Raw genomic sequence first — 21,252 nt, 5'->3', positions numbered from 1 at the left:
TTTATTTCATTCCCATCCCCACACCATCATGGTTTTTGTCCATGGTGAGTGGGGATAACAGAAAGTGCTATCCAGCATCTCACAATGGCATCAGATTGGAAAACCTGGTTTATCGCAAACATTCATTCTGCATAACCTGGGCTTGTGATTTGCAAAGTCCCTGGCATCTGCTTGCTGAATTAACCCAATTTCTGAGTTCACACACACATTGAAGCCGTGAACTAACCAAAAGGATTGAGTTCAGACAATACACCAAGCCACAGAATAACTAAATCTGGTTCAAAGTAACCCACGTTAGCATGTGGTGCAAATGGAGCACTAGATCGTTCAGGGGCTTAGCTCAATGGGATACACCAGGATCACCAAGGAATTGACTGAATATCAAAAAGGTTCTAAGATGTACTCATGGAGGGGAATGCCCCACAGTCTCTCAGTAACAGCTGTGGATGGGTCTTGAAGCTAAAATATTTTCCCAACCCAGTACAAATCAGGGTGAATAAGAATGTATGTGTGTGCCTTATCTCTGTCTCCATGCATTAACATTCTTCAGCAATGTCCTTCTCAAGCAAGAAATTCCAAGGATGTTAATAAACAGCAAAAATATAAGAAAGGGCTGGCAACTTTATATCAGGTCAATGTGCTCCCTCCAGCCCCCCAATTTTGTTCTCTTCTTCTGAGAAGATAAAGAGACACAGGCTTCAAGTACAGCCTTGATTTTGCATTATTTGTGTAAAAAATATGACAGTTATTCCGGAAGATTATGTTAAGATTAAGTTCCGTAATCTCCCCTGTGGGCATTTGTTTATCGATTAAGCCCTGCCAAGGAAAAATACCGGGGACTAAAGGACAGCAAATATTTTTTTCTGGATTTCCCCTTTCAGAGATTTAAAACTTACTAGACTGCAGGCATTCTTGGCATTATAATTATAATTTCCACTTCCTATTTTTCGGTTTGGGTTTTTTTGTTTGTTTTTTAAAAATGAAGGTCCCAGGCTTCTAGAAACTGAAATATAAGGATTCTTTCAGCTTTCTGGTGTTTTTAGTTGACAGATTAACAGTCTAAGCCATTGTTTTTCAACCTTAGCAACTTTAAGATGTGTGGACATCTTCAACTCCCAGAATTTTAGGAGTGGAAGTCCACACATTTATATTTGCCCAGGTTGAGAAACATTGGTCTAAGCTAAATGACAGGGATATGCCAGCAGGGGAAAAAAAAAACCCTTGCTTAATCTTCCCTGATGGAAAACGAGGGCAATATCATTTTCAAACCAGAACAGAACCCTCAGCTTTTGACACAGCAGGGAGTGGGAGGCATCACCTTAAAAATAAAAGTTAGGTGCAAAGAAGAGACTTCGCAGTATTTCTAGCTGGCGTTTTTTCCAAGCTTCTAAACTTTAGAAAAGTGGAAATGCACGTAAAACGTTTTAATAAAAATTATATTGAAAAAAGAAAAGATGAAATGCACACAAGGAGGTTTCCCCATACCTGTGTCTACAAAGCAATGGTTACTAAAAAAAAAAAAAAGGGTGAATTGCACCAGGACTCCCCCCCCCCAACCCTCCCTATTTATTTGACCTTAAATGTGTTTGTCCCTTTTCTAAATTCATGCCATGGATGGGTCACCCTTCCCTCCTACTGACCTCCAAGGCTGGGCAGCCTCTGCTCCTGCCTGCAAGATCTGTTGATCTCCATCTCCATGACAACCAGCTTCTGGAAGCAGAGGCTTCTGGGAGTCGTAGTCTGCTCCTTTTCCTCTGCAAACTTAAGATGCTCCAGCTGCTGAAACAGGGACATTCAGAAGCAAGAATGGGAAAAAAGGAATGACATTTCTGGATGATTTCTAAGAGAATGGCCCAGGTCTTCCTCTGCAATAGTTACCAATAAAACATACCTTGTTGTTTTGATTTTTATTGTGTTACTAGACATCTTGATATATTCTGTCATTTCAATACAATGGTATTTATATAGTATAATTAAATTCTGGATATTCTGTTATTCAGAGGCCTTGGAAGTAACAAAGAAGAAAAAAGTACACATTCTATCAATATTCTTTACAATTTAGGATCTCAGTGTTACAAGAGTTATGGGCGTTTGTTTTTTCCAATCAAAGTTAAACATAACATTAGAAAGGAGGAGGTGGAAAAAAGAACACACTGTGACATACATCAAGGTATTTGTTATATATGAAAGGTTTTGGTCTTAAGCTGAATTATTTGATGTTGAAATCCCCATTGTATTGTTACTTGGTATACTGTGTGTGTGTGTGTGTGTGTGTAAAAGAAAAAAAATAAATGGGCAAAGAAAACACACCTTTCTGAGCACTTGCTCAGCTATTTGGGAGTACAATTCTTCCTAATCAGATGTTACAGATCAAGGGGAAAAATAGCGATCTGTTTCTTACAAAGGCTGTGATGCAGTTTGCTTAAATTTGGCTCAGTGTGCTGTGGTATCTGAGCCAACCGGGGCTTATTCAATCAAACATGGTTATACAAATTAGAATTTAATATGATAGGGAAACTGTATCCCATTATTGCTGCAAAGAAAAAAACAGCATGCAGGGTACAAATATTGACAGCAATAAAAGGGTGCTCTGAATTGAACTTGACTCCTGGGGGCCCTGGGAACAGATCCATATATTTTGTTGGCAATAAAATGCCATTTGCCACTATCTTGTTCCAGGATATTTTCTTTCCAACTTCTCAGTCTAGACTACAACTCTGCATTTCCTGGTGGCCTCCCATCCAAGAAGTAACCTAATCCAACTATGATGAGCTTTTCCAGATCAGCCAAGTTTGGACAAGAAGCTGCCACCTGATCTGGGACTTTGCTGTCCTAAATAAGCAGGAAATCCTTATTTGGCATGCAAAATCTGGAAAAGCCTTCAAAGTCTGTGCTTTAGATCCTTGCAACAGCAGTACCCATTCAAATGGAAACTAATCAAATCCACTTCCATGATTTTTAATAATAATTTATTATTTATTATTCAAATTTCTATCACCGCCCATCTCCCCCCAAAAAGGAGGACTCTGGGCAGCGATTGCCTATATTTTTATAATGATTGTTTTTATAATGACTATTTTTATACATTGTTTCTTTGTTTTTGCTGTACACCACCCAGAGTCACTTCCTGTGAAATGGGCGGCTATATAAATCTGATAATTAAAATGATTGGGGCTTTAATTCTAACCCAGTTACCTGAGTATAAATCCCACTGCTTTCAAAGGATCCTCTTTCAAAGAAGACCCATCCAGGGCTGCTGGGCTTACATTTAAAGCCCAGGGCTCTTAGAGAAAATCCTTTTTCGCTAACTCTTATTTTATGTGTAACTCCCAAGCTGTATTTCTCCACTACAACAGTGAATTTCCAATATTGGCAGCTGTTTGGAGAAGAAACAGATGGGGAAAAGGACAGGAAAGGGGAATTCCAGAAGGCGTGATTTATATGGTAAATTACGGAGATGCAGTCCCATCTTCTTCACCAAAAGTGCCTGAATGCTATCCCATTTGTCTATAACTTTGAGGGCCTTTCTTTACCCATTCTTTGTTGCAGTGTGTCTCAACTTCAGCAGCTTTAAGATGCGTGGACTTCAACTCCCAGAATTCCCCAGCCAACATGCTGGCTGGGGACTTCTGGGAGTTGAAGTCCACGCATCTTAAAGTTGAAGTTGAGACACACTGCTTTACTGAATGTAGCACAGTTGTCAATAACCCATAAAAGTTGATTTGCATCACTCACTAATGGCCTTTTCTCACTGCTGGGTTGATATTCTCTCTATTCATCCTTGAGTTAGCAAAAAACTACTGGTGTGAGATTGGCTGCCCTCTTGGCTGACCACTCAAGCTGCCTCAATGGCTTCTCTTCCCAGGCACACCTGATTTCCAAGACAACGTTTCAGAGATTTCACACACCTTGAGCTGCCAGGGATAATGTCAGAAGAAACGGAAAAGAGATTTAGCACCACTCCTGCCAAGGATACCTTAAGGCCATGGGAGAAGAAAAATGTTGCCAGGCCATAGCTGTGCACATCTGCAAAGCCAGGACAGCTCAATGCAATGTGCAAATCTAAGTGTCTGTTTCTCAGAGAGTAGCACATTTTGCATGTTAAAAAAAAACATCGGAGAGAGACCATTGCTGTGTGGGCCACACCACTGCTCCAAAATAAAACATTTTTGTGAAGTTCTTGTACAGCCATGCATGTAGGGAACACCAGTGTTGACTCAAATGGATCTCTAGATGTATTAATGTATAAGGTATCACTTTTGGTTCCATTTGCACCTACTCTCCGGATTGTCATCAGTGCTAAATGCCAGTAATGGGAGTTGCCATTGTTTCATAATCCCCCAGACCTTGCAGCAATCACCGATTTTTTAAAATCGGTCTGTTTCTTTTCTCATTCATGCTCCAGCAGAGAAAGAAATGTTTGAAACTTGAAACTTAGCTGAAGATTGGGATTTTCACTTACCCTAAGAAGGTTACTCAGCTGCTGTGGCTCTTATAATTTCTTGAGGCATCCTTCTTGTCTTCTCTTTTTCCCCCCAGCTCATCATAGGCATCAGTTTTATTTACCTGTTTTCAGCAACAACAAAAAAAAGGAACAATTTCATCTAGGATTATTTCTGTCCATTAGATAGCACAGAGGGCCTGTATTAAAAACTAACTCGTGGTGATTATCTTCAAGGGTCTAGGAGGAACATCTGGAAGAATATCCCTCAAAGCAGTTTTAAAAAGACGGCAGGAGATCAAAAGTTGGGAAGAACCAAGGTTTTTCTACACCCCCAAAAGCCAGGCACCATCGAATACTACCCTGTGTCTAAACAGTTACTTATTGCCTTGGATTGCTGTTCTTAGACAGTATTTTCAGAGGCGTTAGAAGATCTTGAGCTGGCAAAAGAATAATCATTCAGGGAGCCTTGGTGGGATGGGATCAGCTGGTGTGGAGATAATATAAGGGCTGAGTAGGGGAAAGTGGAGAGTCTGTGTGATACCCCCATCACAGCTCGTGAGTTGCCAGCTGTTATGGTGAAGAGAGTAGACAGGCAGCCTGGTTGTCCTTCCTCTGAAGTTCAGAAGGGCTTACTTCCAAGTAAGTGTAACAACACATTGCATCTCTTCAAAGGCTTGGCAGGAAATGGTGTGTGTGTGTTGGGAATGGCTATTTATTGTGCTAATACCAAGTTCATCTTTTCATCTTCCTGTTTAGAGTTGTGCTTTAGTTTTGGCATTGGATTAACTTGACACCTGTTCCCCTTCAGAGAAGAGAAACAGACCTGATTCCTTTATTTGCTTGTGAGAATTACACACTTCTTTCCTGGGGTTTTGAATTCTGCGATAGCTACCTTTGCAGGATTATTCTCTGAATTTCTTCCGAATCCCAGAATCACTTGGTCTGGGTATACATCTGAGGGATTTTAATTTTTAAAAGCATCTTTTAAAACTTTAATGTTTGTGTTGTTCACTGGAGTTCAAGGAACAGGATAGCTAAAAAATCTCAGTATGTGGCGCTGAGTTAGAACAATTCCCAAAATTAGACGCCCGTCTCCTTTGAGCTAGAGAATACTTTGAAGATGGAGGCTACACTAGGAAACCATTGGTTGAAAATGCTTTTATCTCCTGCTAGATAGAATATTTTTTAAAAAAATCAGGGTTAGGGAAAGATTTTGTTCAGTTTGAACTAATTGTAGAACAAATCTGTTGAAAATGCTGTTGTCTCTTTCAGTTTTACAATGTCTTAAGGGCTATAATTAGAGCAATATGTTTCATTACATTTTTAAGGGGGTTACTTGTCGCTTTTAATTGCGTATGCCACCCTGAATCACATGTTGAGTGGATAGGTAAATAAATTGAATTAACACCAAATAATTAATAAATGTAACTCCCGGCTTGAGAATGTCTATTGCAGGGAAGGTACTTGGAGGTGAAATACACTGCAATAATCAGCTTATCCTCTGTGCTATTTGTTAATATTGATTGCCCTCGCGCAGTACACGGAACCACAAGTTGGCCTAGCAAAACTAAGCAATGAGGTTACTTTATCATTTAGTATGTTGTGTGAACCTGGAACACTGGGTTAATTGAATAACCCATACAATGTCGGAACTCAAGACATGGGGGTAGTTGTGTAACCCACAGCTCAGTCAACCTGAATAAACATTGTGCAAATACAACTGGCGATGTCTGTGTGACGCCACAAAACACAACCTACCCAAAGAGTTTGATGCACACACAAAAATGTATTTCGCTAAATGCAGTTTTCCCCTATTTCTCTTGATGATGGCTGTGTTTGCGTGACACTCTGAAATACAAACTAGCTAACTATTGTAGCTTAGCCTGTGCTGTGAATGCCAGCCATGTAGGTTGGTTATGGTTCAGTGTGTCTTGAGTATGCAGGAAACTGGGTTAACTGAATAAGCCAAGGTTCTGTTAACCATGGATGGGTTTTTGGAATACAGCTGATGAATATCAGGGCTGGCCAGATTTGAAAGAAGAGGGTGTGTCTGCATTTCTAGTAGGTGTGAATGAGCTGAGAATGTCACTAGGTCATCCTTAGCAAGGAAAGTTCTTGGCTGCACAACTATTCAAGATGAAGCAGCTGTAACCTCTACTATGCAGAATCCTGTGCTCAGAGGTGTCTGCATGGGGAGGTCAGAAAAGTCAAGATGCTGGCCAATCAAAGCCTACCCATTTTAAATGTGTTGTGTGCATGCAGCACATTAAAAAAAAAAGGGGGGGGCTTCAATCACATGGCCATGGCCACTATCTCAATTTTTTTAACCCTTATCCCATCCCTGGCTCCCTACCTGCAATTCAAGGTGGGGGCACCCTGGGCATAGGTTGATCCATCTGTTGGGAAGCAAATTTAGCCTGTGGGAAGAAATTATGAAGCTTTAAGGTAGGGCATGATGAAACTGCATCAAGATGTAGGGATGGGTGTAGAGATGAGCCAACAACTCTTTTGTCTCTGTATTCATTCCTAATCCCATCACATTTCAACCTTAATCTGCAATTTAAAAAAAAAAATCTGTTCAAACACTAATTTAATTTAATTTATTTCTTTAAAAAACATCCTGTCTCTTAAAGTGTGCCTTTTCCCCTAACATGGGCAAAATTGGAGACATAATGGTATTCAGTTATGAATCAGATTGCTTTGCTGTGAGATGCATCTAGTCAAGATCATATGTGATATCATCCCGGGATTATGAGAGATTCTTCGCCGAAAGGTTCAGATTGTGAGACTTTGTCTGAAATTGGAAGCTCAGCAGGGTTGGGCCTGTCTGGATAGAAGACCACCAAGAGAAGACTAGGGAAGCTGAAAAAAGCATGCTAGAAGAATGTAATGACAAATATTTCTATACTGTTGCCAAGAAAACACCACCAAAGTGCCCAGATCATCACCAGGAGTCCAGTTCAATTTGAGGGAGCCTTTACCTGGATCGTAAATACCTTCTTCTTCTTTCAGGAAGTGGTGATGATGTTCTGGCTCATAGTTCCAACTCTCTTCTTGCCTGTGATTGAGAACTCTGACTGTAAGTTTCTGATGCCCTTCTTGGAAAAGGCTGGTGAGAAGGAGGGTGGGTGGATCTCCAGCTGCCTTTAACTCTACCACCTTGGGTGTTAGCCCTGCAAGGTACTCCAGACAAGAGGCACAACAGGACTACCAGCTCTGTCTTTATTTTGAGGTTACATTAACAGCATCTTGCAAGACTGAAAGTCTTTCTCCCCTCCTTTCCTTTTACTCTCTGGAAAACTAGGGAGGGTCCCCTCTGAAACATTTCCCACACCCTCCCTCCTTCTGTGGGCTGAGACATCTTTTACACACCAGTTGTCCCTGTCTCTGTCTCCCAAGGTCATTCCCACGGGGGTTCTCAACCTCACCATGGGGTAGACAATTGGGAAAGCTGAAATGGATCAAAATGCTGGCAGGGGGAATCCTGGGGTGGGGGGTGGATCTCCAGCTGATCTTGTTTTATTTTGTACACTGCCGAGGAATTCGTTCAAGAGGAGGGCATTTGGAATCATTTGAAAATCAATAAAAGAAAGCTGGGATTGAGAATCAAATTGGATAGACGGAGAGTTCTGACTCTCTAGGAACCCAGACTCTCTGCTCAGGGTGGGGACCCCAAAACAAGAGCCGCCCCCAGCCATTGGTTGTCCAGCAAGCATTTGCCCACCCAGCTTAAGGTCCTTGCTAGGATCATTCCAGTGTTCCACCCCCAAATCATTTTTCATATTTTTCTCTCCTTCCCCCATTTGGGCACCCCCCCTCAAGTAGAGGTCATCTTGGTTTTGGGAACGGCAGGGAATTAGCTGCTGCCTTCTTCAATGTGACATTTATCCTCACATGTGCATGCACCTACATGCTCACAAACACACAGGCTCCATGACCCAAGTGCTTCTGGCTGTGTTCACATCACATGAAGGGATTTTGCAGAGGACAAAGAAAAAAAATTGAGAGGTAGATAAATTGATCCTGCTTTTCCTTTGCTAGCTTCTGCTGGTTTAAAGGGATTGGCTTTAGACCAGTCTTTCTCAGCCTTGGCGACTTTGAGATGGGTGGACTCCAATGCTCAGAATTCCCCAGCCAGTTGAAGTCACCAAGGTTGAGAAACACAGCCTTAGACATTTCTTTCAAACGAGAGCTTTTTCGAGAAATTCTCACAACTGGAGTGTGTTAGTTTTGCACTTTTTTAGTGAGGTCTCCAAGGGTTGTGTCTTTCCTTGCACGCTCCTTTCTGCAGCAGCATGCAGTGTCCTCAGCTGCCATCCCACCACTGCATTCCCAGGAGATCAAGGGGAAGGCATTGGAGGGGGTTTACAAAGGCTGCTTGTGATTCAGTTGCAGCTGCAAAGGAAACACTTCCCTCAAGGGCCAGTTGTCAAGATCTGATTATAAAAGGCCACAGATTTGGACTGGCTTTCCCCAAGGTTCTGCCTACATCCTGAGTAACCAGAATGGGTGCTGCAAATAGCACTGACTGTAGAGATGTGTGTCATTCTCAGGGAGAAGTGAGAAACCACAGGAGACCCACTATAGCTTGGCATGCGTCTTGGGGGCAGTGGGGGGGATAGCTCAGTGCCTGCCTGGCTGCCCTGGCAGCACCTGTGGCTTCCTCTTTTAGCTAGAGTAATTAGCCTACCTTTGAATATTCGTACTGAGCTCATTTTACTGATGAGCCTTGTTAGTACAAAGATGCATAACCTGGGCCTCCAGAAGGTCATGTAGTCTCCAACACCCTGGAGGGCAGCCTCAAAGAAATTGTCCCTCAGTTATACACCAATATTGTAAGTCTGTAAATGGCGTAAATGTTTGTCCAACAAATATATTAAATGCATGCCATCATAGGAGATTCCACAAATCCTGCCAGCTAAGAATTAGCTGTCTGTTCTCTGTGGCAGATCTAACATGACTTTGCCAACCAGGGTGGGCAGTCCATCACGGAGGCATCTATCTGGGTACCCTCCAGATCCAGTTCCAGAATTCACCAGCCAGGAAGGGCATTGCTGGGAATCTGGGGGTATAATATTTGGAGAGCTCCTCTTGTAAGCTGTACTGAGCCTTTGGGGAAAAGATGGAATGTAAATGAAATAACCAATCAAATCATCGGTGTTGTTTATAAAATCCAAACACCTTGTTGCAATTTTGCAATGGGGATAGTGTGGGGCTTCCAGGCATGGGCTGCAAAAAGCAGAGTGACCACCAGATGGCAGCAAAGCAATATAGAAAACAGTAACTCTGCTTCCATCTAGTGTTCAGATTGCGCAGCTGCGCCTGGTGCCCCAAAATTCAACGGAATGATGCATACCTAGTACAGATTTGGGGTGCACATCAAGGAGGATGCTTTTGAAAGGCTTCCAAGAATTGTTCTACCTGCTCTAAAGTGAGACCAAGGCAGTGATGAGTAACCGGTGTGGAGAACTGAGATGTTGGGGAGCAAAGAGGGAAGTATGGTTTTCTCTGCTGATGGATCCCCTCCGTTCTAGATCACCTGAAAGAGCTTCATGAACCCAGTGGAGAGGCAGCAGTGAGACTTCGGAGGACTGTGGGACCTTGCCTTCCAAACCCATGTTTCCACCAGGGAGAATGTAAGGCTGTGGGCAACAGTCCAAATTGCACTTGTAAGACTGGCTTCATGGGCCCATTCTGCAAAGGTAAGACTCATCTGCTCTGGGATGCAAAGGCCTACCACAGTGTTTCTCAACCTTGGCAAGTTTAAGACGGGTGGACCAACTCCCAGACTTCCCCAGCCAGCATGGGAGTTGAAGTCCACATATCTTAAAGTCGTTGAGGTTGAGAAACACGGCTCTAGGTGCAGATTCCTCAGTGTTCTCAGGCAAATGATGCAGGTTAGATTTCCCTTGCCACTCCAGTTTGGACTTCAGGAAGTTGGGCAAGTGACTTCTCCACATTTCTTCGGGTCTAAGCAAAATCCTCAACCATTTCTCCAGGACCGCTCTCTCAGGGACAGCGCTGCATTTTCCCCCACCCATTCTCATTTAGAAGGAAGATACTTTTCTCTTGAAATTTATTGCAAAGGAGAAGTGACCTTTGGTGAAATTCTCATAGGATCAGATAGCCAAGAGGTATATATGAAAATTAGGTCTTTCATTGCACAATGGCTTCCCCTACTTACATTCAGTCCCACGGGAAGACGGTTCTTCCTGGGCGCTGTTCAGTAGGGGTCTGTTACCAAAATGGGAGGTCCTGCCTTTGTGAAGTGACTGGAGAATTTCTCCTTCCCTTAGAGAAACTCACTCTCTCCTTTCTGACCACAAATCAGGTGGGCAACTTCAAAAGGCCCTTTTGACCTGGCAAAATAGCAACAGCATTAGAGTTCCCTGTCTGCCCTGATGCTTAACCTCCATCTGGGTTTGAGCATCATAGAAATATCCACCAATCTGCAAGGATCACATTGCAAGGACACCAAAGCTGGCTAAAATGCCCCTCCCTGGAAATCTAAATGTTTTGAAAATACAGGTAGTCTTTGTTTAATGACCACAATTGGGACTAGAATTTTGGTTGCTAAGCAAAGTGGGCACTAAGTGAATCTGCCCCTATTTTACCACCTTTTTTGCAGCATTTGTTAAGCGAACCATGTGGTTGTTAAGGGAATCATGCGGTTCCCCATTGATTTTGCTTTCCAGAAGCCATCTGGGAAGGTCAAAAATGGCAATCCCGTGACCACGGGATATTGCAATGGTCATAAATGTGTACCGGTTGCCAAGCGTCCAAATCATGATCATGTGACCAGGGGGGACACTGCAATGGTTGTAAGTGTGAGGACCAGTCACAACTTGGTTTTTTCAGCACTGTCGCAAGTCTGAACCATCCCTAAATGAATGGTTGTTAAGTGAGGACTACCTGTAGGAGTTTAGACATCACCCTGTTACTGTCTCCTCAACTCCAGATATGGAGGTGAAACTCCAGTGTGAGGAGGAGTATATGAAGATGATGGTGAGAAAGGAAGTGTTTGAGGCCCTGAAAGTCCCCTTGAGATCTGTCCATCTGATGAACAGTTCTTGCGCTGTTTCTGAGCAAGAAGAGGATGGAGAAAGCTTCTTCGGAGCCAAGTTGACAAGCGAAAACCACACGGCCTGCGGGTCAGAGATCAAGGTAAGGGAGGATTTGCAGATACGTGCAGTCTGTCCTGAGCTTCACTGCCACCAGTGAATCAGCTTCACAACTGCAGGGAGAGCAGGAAGCAGAGAGGAATTGGCAAAGTTCTTGGTCAGGAGGTTTTGAGACCTGGGTCAAACCACCTCATTCTGTCTCTCTGACAATCTGGGTTCCACCAAATGCACATAATCTTCAACCTCTGCAAATTTCCCCAAGAGCAGGCATAATAATAGTAGCATATAGTGGAAAAGGATCTTAGAGGTCATCTAGTCCAACTATCTATTCAGTGCAAGATCTGCTAGGGCGATCCTGCCAGATGATCAGCCATCCTCTGTTTGAAGACCTCCACCGAAGGGGAACTCACTACATCGTGTGGCAATCAGTTCCCCTGGCTGGCAGCTCATACCATTAATCTCCATCTGTGGTATATGCAGAGCAATAGGGTTATTGCGGGGAAAAAGTGGATTTATGGCTCATCAAAAATACCTTATGGGAATGTGTAAGTCAAAGATGAAAGTTGACCTGACTCATAAATCCAGAATTACATTAAAGAAGGAAGCAATTCTGCAAAATCTGGATTCAGAATTGGTAAGAGGGAAGAAGGATCCTGGCTTGCTTTGTACGTGTGGTTTCCATTTTGTGTGTCAGACCAGCACCATGAAGAGAGCAACAGAGGGCATACTTGACTGTGCAAAGTGGGGTTTTGAACATGTTTCTTCTATAGAGAAGCTCCACGCTGTTCTTTTGAATCTGGTAAAGCTTGGGAAAGATCAGGCTGTGGATGGTCCTTACCGGCTAAAATCCCCCTCAGGGATTTGTCTTTCTTATCTCCAGTCTCCTGAGCAAATCTTGTCAAAACAGTAGGGCTTTCCAACGCTTGAGATGGTGGCGCTGCGGGTTAAACCGCTGAGCTGCCGATCGGAAGGTCGGCAGTTCGAAACCGCGCGGCGGGGTGAGCTCCCGTTGCTCGTCCCAGCTCCTGCTCACCTAGCAGTTCGAAAACATGCAAATGTGAGTAGATCAATAGGTACCGCTTCGGCGGGAAGGTAACGGCGTTCCGAGTCGTCATGCTGGCCACATGACCCGGAAGTGTCTATGACAACGCCGGCTCCATGGCTTAGAAACGGAGATGAGCACCACCCCCTAGAGTCGGATTCGACTGGACTTTACGTCAAGGGAAACCTTTACCTCTTTAAGGCACTTCAGTGCTCACAGGAGCACAAATGTAGCACCTGTCTCTAATTCTTTAAAGCAGCTATGTATTTTTTCCACAATCCCAGGAAAAGAAGTAGCTGCTTTCAAGAGGTGCAAAGCATTGCTATGTTCAAATGCGCTCCAAACCATCTTTTCTGGATTATTTCCAAAATGCTGCCTAGCCCTACTAAGCATACAGATCCCTTCCAAAAGATAAACATGGTTGATCCTCCTAGGATGTAAAAGTTGTGAGGCTCACCTGGTCTAACCCCTTACCCGACACAGAAATCCAATACTATAGTACCCCCGACAGAAGGACACCCACCCTCTGTTTGCATCGTTCCAATGAAGCAGGGTCTACCACCTCTTGAAGCAGTTTGCAATTGCTGCTGTCCTTGTCAGGATATTTTTCCTGGTGTCCACCCAAAATCTACTTCCTCATCGTTGTGAGAGAGCCGTGATAGCTTATGGTAGCCAAAACTCAGAAGGCTATTTCAGAAGGTCCCAATTTTTAACATGTGGCAGTTCTGATAAGTTGGTTGCAATCTGTCTCACGTGTAACCTGCATCTGCACAGCCACCCCATCTCCCACTCCTTTCCCCCATCTCACCCCAATCTACATCAGTCTAGCCACTCCATGCATCTAACGAAGTTCACAAAAGCTTCTGCCTTTTGATACAATTTGTTGGAAAAGGTGCTACCAGACTCCACCAGATTCCTTGTCATTTAAACCCGTTACTTCTTCTCCTGTCTTCTGGAATAACTCTGAATAATTCTGCTCTGTCTTCTTCAGATACTTGAAGAGGCTTATCGTGTTCCCTTGCAATCTTCTCCAAGCTAAACCTTTCAGCAGTTTCAACTTCTCCTTTTAAGTCTTCCTCCAGGCCCCTTCATATCTTGGTTGCCCTCCTCTGGACCCCATCCAGTTTCTCGACATCATTCCTAAACTCTGGTGCTCAGAACTGGATGCAATACTGTAGGTGTGGTCAGTCTGACTAAGAATCCATGATAAAGAGGAACAATGAAGTATATCTACCCAGCAGTGCTCATGTGAGCTTATCCAATTTAGAAATGGCCACTGCTGGTGTTGCATTACTGCAGTCTTCACCCATATCTAATCCTGGCCCCTAATCTAGTTTCTGGTCCATTTTGCAGGTCAACGGTTCTCACCTGTCTTATGCCAACGTGATAGAATCAGACCGGGAGGATAATGGTGTGATCACCAGGAGCGCACTCATCCGCATACACTTCTCCTGCATCTATGCCTACAAGCGTGTGGTCAGCTTGCTCTACTCACTCAAGGCTATGGACACGTATGTTGTGGCTTGGGTTACTGTAAGCATTCTCTTTAGCTACCTATCTGTTGTATGGTGTTGGGATGGCTACAATAGCTGCGTCCCATTCTCTTAGCTGGCAAGCTGCATTTCAACGGATGAAGCAGTGGGCTTTGGCATCCATCTTATGTTGTACTGAGGTTAGCCAGTTGCAAAGAGCTCATGAAATAAGTGAACTCCTTGTTTTGAGATAACAGTTGCCAAAAATGCTGGGCATGGGCATGGTCTGCAGCTTGATAGTAGATCCCATGTTTTGCAGCTGAAAGTTGGTGATTCAATCTCCAACAGGTTCAGCTAGGAAAGACTCCTATCTGGAATGCTGAACAGCATGGCTTGGAATAAGATAATTTCCAATATGTTTATTATTATTATTATTATTTCAAATGTGGTGCATTCCTCATCTCCAAGGGCTGGGAAGCTGCAAAGCAGCAGAGGGTGAGCAGCCTTCCAGGGGCTGAAGGCCACATTTTGCATGTTGCTTTTCCTAGTCAAGGGACACAACCAACAAGGTTTGTGAGGCAAAATGAGCAAGGCTTTGGAATAACTTGTTTTAAAAATCTAGGGAAGCATTTACTAGTTTGGTGCCCAACATCGGGAAAAGACAGGAATTATGCTGGGCTGTAGCTCCTCTCATTCCCAGCTAGCCTGGATATTGGTTAAGTGGGCTATTGATGTTGGATACGGTTGTCACCCTGGCTGTAGTTCTGAGCCAATGTTCCTTTGAGTGCTCTAGATAGGGACGCTGCAAATGATGACTGTACTGTATGCAGAATCAAATTGTTCTGTATTAGCTTTCTCTGCTTGTGATCACCCCCTAGTGGACAGAGGCCACCTGAACTCTGCCAGAAGGGGGAACAACTGATGGAGGTTCCTGTTTATAGCTGCTCTTTTGGGCTACAGATCTCACATCGTCCCCATCTGGTGGGCTTACCATTAGATAAATTTCAATGGTAAAATGAAAACAGGCAGGGCATCCAGTGACAGAGCAAGGAGGAAGCACTGGAGGGAGATGTCCCTTTCTTCTTTTTTGCCAAAATTGGGACAAGCTGAGATGTTTCAGTGTTTTTGATCCATAGCTGAATGTAGGGTCTGAAAACAGGGTCTGAAATATGAGATAACATCTTTGAGATAATGTCTTTGGAAACCTTCGGGAGGTGCCCTGAAATGCATATCTTGGATTTTGCAGGAAGCAAAATTATTTCTCACATATTCAGGCTCAGGGAATTAACCAACACTATTGCCTTCAGACAGCTTTCACTTTTCTCTTCCTTCTTTAAGACAACAAGTCTTCAAGTTGCCTTTAAGTTTTCTCAGGGAACCTATTAATGCATCTGTTCTATTATCAGGAGGTTAGATTCAATAATGAGGTCCAAAGAGTGATGTAGGTATCATCTAGGACCTGATCAGGTGTAGACTGTGAGGTGAGTAGTGGGTGGAGTGGTAGGATAAAGGATGAAAATCATGCAACATGATTGCATGATTGTTATTCAACGTTGATTAGATTGGTTGATTGATTGATTATGTGCTATCAAGGCAGCATTGACTCTTGGTGGGGGCATAGCTGGATCTTCTCTAGGATGATCTGCCCCTTCAGGTCTTCCAGTGGCACACCTTGCTGCTGGTCATCCTTTTCTTCTCTTTGCTTCCATCATCCATCATTGATATGGGGAAGCAATTTAAGAGGAAGTTAATACAGACTGCAACAAAAGCAGACTGAAATCAGAGCATTTTTCATCAGCATTATCAGGTCACCCACATCTTCCCTCAGGATATCCCCACTTTCACTCGTCATCTCTTTTTTTTCAGTTGTAGTCTGTTCCAGAGAGAACAACCAGTGCTTCAGCTGATAATGTTCTCTTAGCCTTCTGCATGTCAGGATGGTGGCAGCCACATTCTGGTCATCACTAAATAAGTGAGGTGGTTCGATTCAGTTCAATGGGGAAGTTCAATGCTCAAGAGAGATTCATGTCCTAGCCAGGCCCACCTGCACATCTGTCACCAGGCCAAGGATTAGCCCCCTTGCCTCTTCCCAAAGGCCCTTAGCAAAAAATGGGAGAAGTCCCCACCTTAACAAGCTGGAGATAAATACAGTTCTAAAGGGAAAGCAGTCCAGTTGCAGAGATTCCTCTAACTTTATTGTATTTTTTTTTCCAATAAACTGTATGAAAGGAGGGCCTGGGAAAATCCTGGTTTCCATTATAGTTGGCTGCCAAAAGTTTGAAATGTAGCTAAAAAAGAACAGGTCCTTCTTCACTATAGCCCCCACTTCTACATTGTGCCCCCCAGGGCATGAGTGTCCACAGATTGTGGTCAAAAAAGTCAAGATGCTGGCCGTAACCGTGCTTGGATTTTATGTGCCGTGCACATATACCCTGTGAACATCCTGCCCCAGAAAGGCAAGCCTGACATGCCACTGATGTCTTTCTGGTACCAAAGAAAGATGGTCCTCTTTTGCCAGGCATCTCTATATAGTACTTTGATGTTAAGTACTTGCTCAGTACTTTGTTTTATGTAGTGTAATTTATGTTTTCTCTCTTCCTGGTGTGCTGTTATTCAGTTGTGTGCATATTCAGTTGTTTTACTTTTTTAAAACGGGATTTCAGTAACACTTAAAGTTTAAAGCCACTAAGAAGGCCTTCCAGGGAACTTGTGTTAGGAGGTGGAACAGAAAAATAATGGATAATAGTGAGAATTTAAATAATAAAATCTTCCTCTTGGGTCTCAGCAGCATACACCTGCTGGCATGCTCTGCTAGAATCTGTGGCTGCAAGAGATGTCAGAAACAGTTGGGCTTCAGCCTGAAAAGAGACAGTTGACTTAGCATGGGTAATTTAGGCGAAGAATAGCTGAGCAACTCATTCCCTCTTCACACAGATGCAACCCCATTTACGGATGGATGGATGGATGGGGGGATGGATGGATTGATGGGGGGATACCTCTGTGCCCTAGGTTTGTGCAATTTTCGGTCAAAGAAGGAGACTTCACTGTAACGATGGCCCTCTACGAGAATGCCAGCTTCGAGAAGCCTTATAGCCAGCAGCCACTGGTGCTTCTCATGACAGACACCCTCTACGTCCTCCTGCGGATCGAAGGGCAAGCCCAGGTGAAGTTCTTCTTCCTAAGTGTGGACGACTGCTGGGGCACCCCAACGAATGACCCCGAAGACAGCACAAAGCACTACCTGATCATGAAAGGGTAAGAGGCGAGGGTTGGTGGTTCTCTATGGGATGCTGGATGAAGAATCAGGGTGGTGGGTAGAGTGGCCAACCGTTTGGAGTCATGAGCACATTTTGAACCCTGAGATCTCTTTGGGGGGAGAAATATAATATATCATACACACACACGCACACTGTATATCTCCATATGTCTATATATGGGGAATAAGTGCTAGCAAAGGATGCTGATTTCCCCAAAAGCAAGTTGTCCAGGATCCTACAACTAAGCAGGGAGTGAGTCAGATGCCCAAATGCCAAATGTGTGCCTTTTCCCTTGGGGCATTTGGCCTCTGGAACAGTCTCCCCCCAATATATTATTGGCCCCAGTCCTGTTCTCTGGGGCCAGGACAATTAGAGTCCTCTCTGGAAGAGAGTAACAATTGTGGGTGCCAAGGGTTTGTTTTTATTTTAATTGAATTCTCACTTAGTTTTCACTTATTTTTGATTTAGTGTAAGCCTCCCAGAATTGCTGTGTTCAGTTGGAGTGGCCACATAAGTTTCTGAAATATACCCATATAAATCACAAAGGACAGAAAATTGGCTGCTTCCCAGAAGGCAAGTTATGAGGCTCAAAGAGATAACATTCCCAAACCACCAAAAAAGTAGCTAAAAGGGACCTGTTTTTTGATGGCCCATTCTCTGCCCAAAACTAGAGTGATCTCATAGCCGTAAAAAATCTTAGGACATTGGGCTTTTAGAACTGGGATTTTAAATTACAGCCCAACTAATTGAAAAATTTTGCTTTAAAAACTGTTGAGGTTGTGTTTTGAACCAAATGCCCGAGCAACTGCAAAGCATAGGGGAAGTGGCGTCACACACATCATGCAAATGCCATGAACGATGTGATTTGTGTCCTTTTTGCAATGATGTCATGGTGGGGGGGGGGGTATCCTCATGGGTTCTACTAGATCCCTGTGTGGGAAGACTGGCTTTGTGGGAGGGTGGTGAAGAAAGGTGTTTCAAGGAGAAGATGATGGTGTTGAACATTCCAGGGCTGAATGTTTGCATTAAAATACAAGGTCAGCCTATGTGGATGTGACTGTTCAGGAACAACTTAAGGAGGTCGTGGTCTCTTCCAGGTGCCCACATGACAAGACACTGGAGTTCCTCAATGCCATTGGAACCAGCACAGTGGCAAAGTTCAGCTTTCAGATGTTTCAGTTCAAAAACCTGTCGGAAGTGTACCTGCACTGCCAAGTCCGTCTGTGCATTCCAGCCAACCAGGAGCCATGCGCCAAGGTGAACCCGTGTGTGTTGCACATGGCTGTGGGACACGGGGCGCTTTCTCATATCTTCTTGGGGGCTTAGGATATTTATTTGCATTCCCTGACTTTGGGGACAATGTTTGAGCCCCTGTAAAGAAGGCAGAGCTTTCTGTGCCATTTTTGCATGAACAAAGAGAATGGCACAAGGAAATGAAGCAACATCATTAGGACCTGGCATTAAAAAAGTAGTTTCTGGGGAAAGTTTGTATTACAGTGGGGGCAAAAGCCAGTTTTGTTTGGAGCAAATGGTTTGTAACTCTTCCCGTCTAATAAACAAGGATAGCCCCTTGGTTTGGTCCAATCTAGCAATTTTTAGTTCATGGATTACAGTTCCTATCTCCTTGCTGGCTGGGGAGAATGGGATTTGTTGGTTTCGCAAAGAAGCTTCATTATTTATCATTAGCTCAATCGTCAGTGGGAGCTTCTGTTTTGCAGCAGACTTATGTTCCTCTTTTCGTTGGGCTACAGCAATGTCCCATCAAGCAGAGGAACAAGAGGGAGCTGGCTGACGACTACATGAAGATTGTCTCCTATGGACCCATTGTGTTTGCAACCCACTCGCACCTGGAAATCCGGAACACCCATGATCAGCCATCCTTCTGGGGTATGGAGCCATCTTCAGTTGACACCCCAGGGGAGGGGAGGGGGGCCAGTTGTGACTTCCACCTTGACTTTTTTGACCCCCACCCCCTCCAATGCCCCTGTGATGGCCGTTCTTTTGCAGCCCCTTAAGGGTTGGAAAGGATTAATCTTAAGGAGCAGCATCTCTGTCTTCCTCTCTAAAGGTTTGGGATCCAGTTTTATTTTTAAAATCCCCTGAATTATCCTGCCCAAAATATAAAATATAAGAAAAATATAGCAACATCCCCACCCATATCTCCAGTGGAACTAAAAAACCAATTTTTTAAAAGAGCAGAGGGATGCTTTCTGTTGCATAAAAGTTATAATAAATTATCTGGACCGTTCTTGGAAGCAACATTTTCATTCCCAAGCAGACTGGTATAATGTGTCCTCCCTTCCTCTGGTCTTCTTCCTTCTCCCTCCCTTCCTATTTGTCCATCTATCCCCTTCCCCTTTCTTTTCCCCCTTCTTCCCTCCCATCCATCCATCCTTTCTTTATCTTCCCTTCCCCATCCTTCTTTCCTTCCCAGGATCGCAGCTGTGGATCCCTGGTGTGATGATTGTGGTAGCCCTCATTGCAACCTTCATCTTCATTGCTGTTGCCAAAGTCATGAAGAAATGAGCAACTTCTCAACAGCAGACTTCCAAATAAATCTATAATTGCAGATCACACCAGGGCCAGTTTGCAATTGTCTCCCTTGAAAGAGGTTCCAAACGCCTGCCGTGCTGAAAGTTCTCTGCGGTTTCCTGCTAGTCCTCCTTCAGCTGAATGAAATTGGTTTCCCAGGTTCCTTTAAGTGAGAGGAGAAATTTGGAGAAATTCTCACAGGTCCAATGTGGAGTTCTTGTGCCCATTGATTGACCAAGTGGCTCAGGAATGGGTGCAAATGTCTTGTCATCTCACAAGTGATCTGCAGACTCTCTGGCTTCCAGTAGATCCCCCAGGAAAGCCCTCTTCCTAGGGGCTTTTCCAGACTGGGAAATATGAGCAGCCGGCGAGGCTCCAGGCCAATGGAAAGATGGGGATCAGAAAACAGCCACCCCAGCCATCTCCCCCCTTTCCCCTTCAGGTAAAAGCAAGTTCAAGGGCACCACTGAGAAACTGAAAGCCATTCTCAAGTATCCTGAGAATGAAGTAGAAAAACAGAGGGAAGAAAACTTGGAAGAAACTCGAAAACAAATTTCAGCACAGCATTATTTCTGATGCACAAGCTTGCTTTTTAGGACCGCTCAGTTATGTTGACCTGTGCTCCATTCACACATACGAGGGGGAATGACTACAAATATGGTGTGTTCCGGCTTCTGATCTTGCCTGCATTATTATTATTATTATTAGTAGTAGTAGTAGTAGTAGTAGTATTTCCCCCCATCCTTTGGGGTAATGAAAAGGATGTTTGCATGAAGCACAAAGCTTCTAGCATGATCTTAATTTATAAGAATGCCTCTTGGCCCCCCATTAGACCTCAAAACTGTTGAAATTGCTTGGTAGTTCAGGAGAAATAGAAGTAGTAGACAATAGCCAGGGAAGCTGGAAAAAAACAGGGATAAGCCAGAGCCACTTATTTTTTGGAAGAGTGTTTTAACCCTGGCTCCCCTTTCTATGGCCACCCTTTGGTCCAAGGCCCACAATCACACGCTCAAAGGGTGCCTGCCACCCCCAAAAGATTGCTTGCCTGCCCTACCTGAAGCCTTAAGCCCTGTGGGTTTGCAAAAGGAATCAGCTGGGGCTTCATTCAGCAGATGGGAACCTGACCTTCCAGCCTAAGTTCTATCTAAGATCTGCAGAATTTGAAAGACTTGTGACGTAGGACATGTTTAATACGTTGATTCTATAACGCTGATAAATAACTGAGGGAGCTTTAAGGTGGGATGGTCCTTCACTCTGACACCTGTTGCCTGTAAAAATTAGACAGTCTGCTCAAGCATTTAACTTTGTTAGTCTGATGAGATTTACACAGCAGGAATTCTAAGTTAGCCTTATGAAAACAGGCCGTCTCTTCCTCTAGAACGAT

At 43.9% G+C, this 21,252-nt stretch overlaps 1 protein-coding gene across 1 annotated transcript; it reads left to right on the top strand.

Moving 5' to 3' along the window:
• The first annotated feature begins 28 nt into the window (after positions 1-28).
• On the top strand, positions 29-20,288 carry LOC134504072 (uromodulin-like). The gene is made up of 8 exons (XM_063313087.1): positions 29-44; positions 9,979-10,146; positions 11,403-11,608; positions 13,961-14,118; positions 17,089-17,334; positions 18,434-18,593; positions 19,088-19,223; positions 19,771-20,288. The coding sequence occupies exons 1-8, from the start codon at positions 29-31 to the stop codon at positions 19,860-19,862; spliced, it is 1,182 nt and encodes a 393-aa protein (XP_063169157.1). The 3' UTR covers positions 19,863-20,288.
• The last annotated feature ends 964 nt before the right edge of the window (positions 20,289-21,252 follow it).

The sequence above is a fragment of the Candoia aspera genome, chromosome 11, assembly GCF_035149785.1.
Source record: "Candoia aspera isolate rCanAsp1 chromosome 11, rCanAsp1.hap2, whole genome shotgun sequence".
NCBI classification, from domain to species: domain Eukaryota; kingdom Metazoa; phylum Chordata; class Lepidosauria; order Squamata; family Boidae; genus Candoia; species Candoia aspera.
The sequence above is the reverse complement of the archived record's forward strand: the minus strand, read 5'-3'. Positions and strand labels throughout refer to the sequence as shown.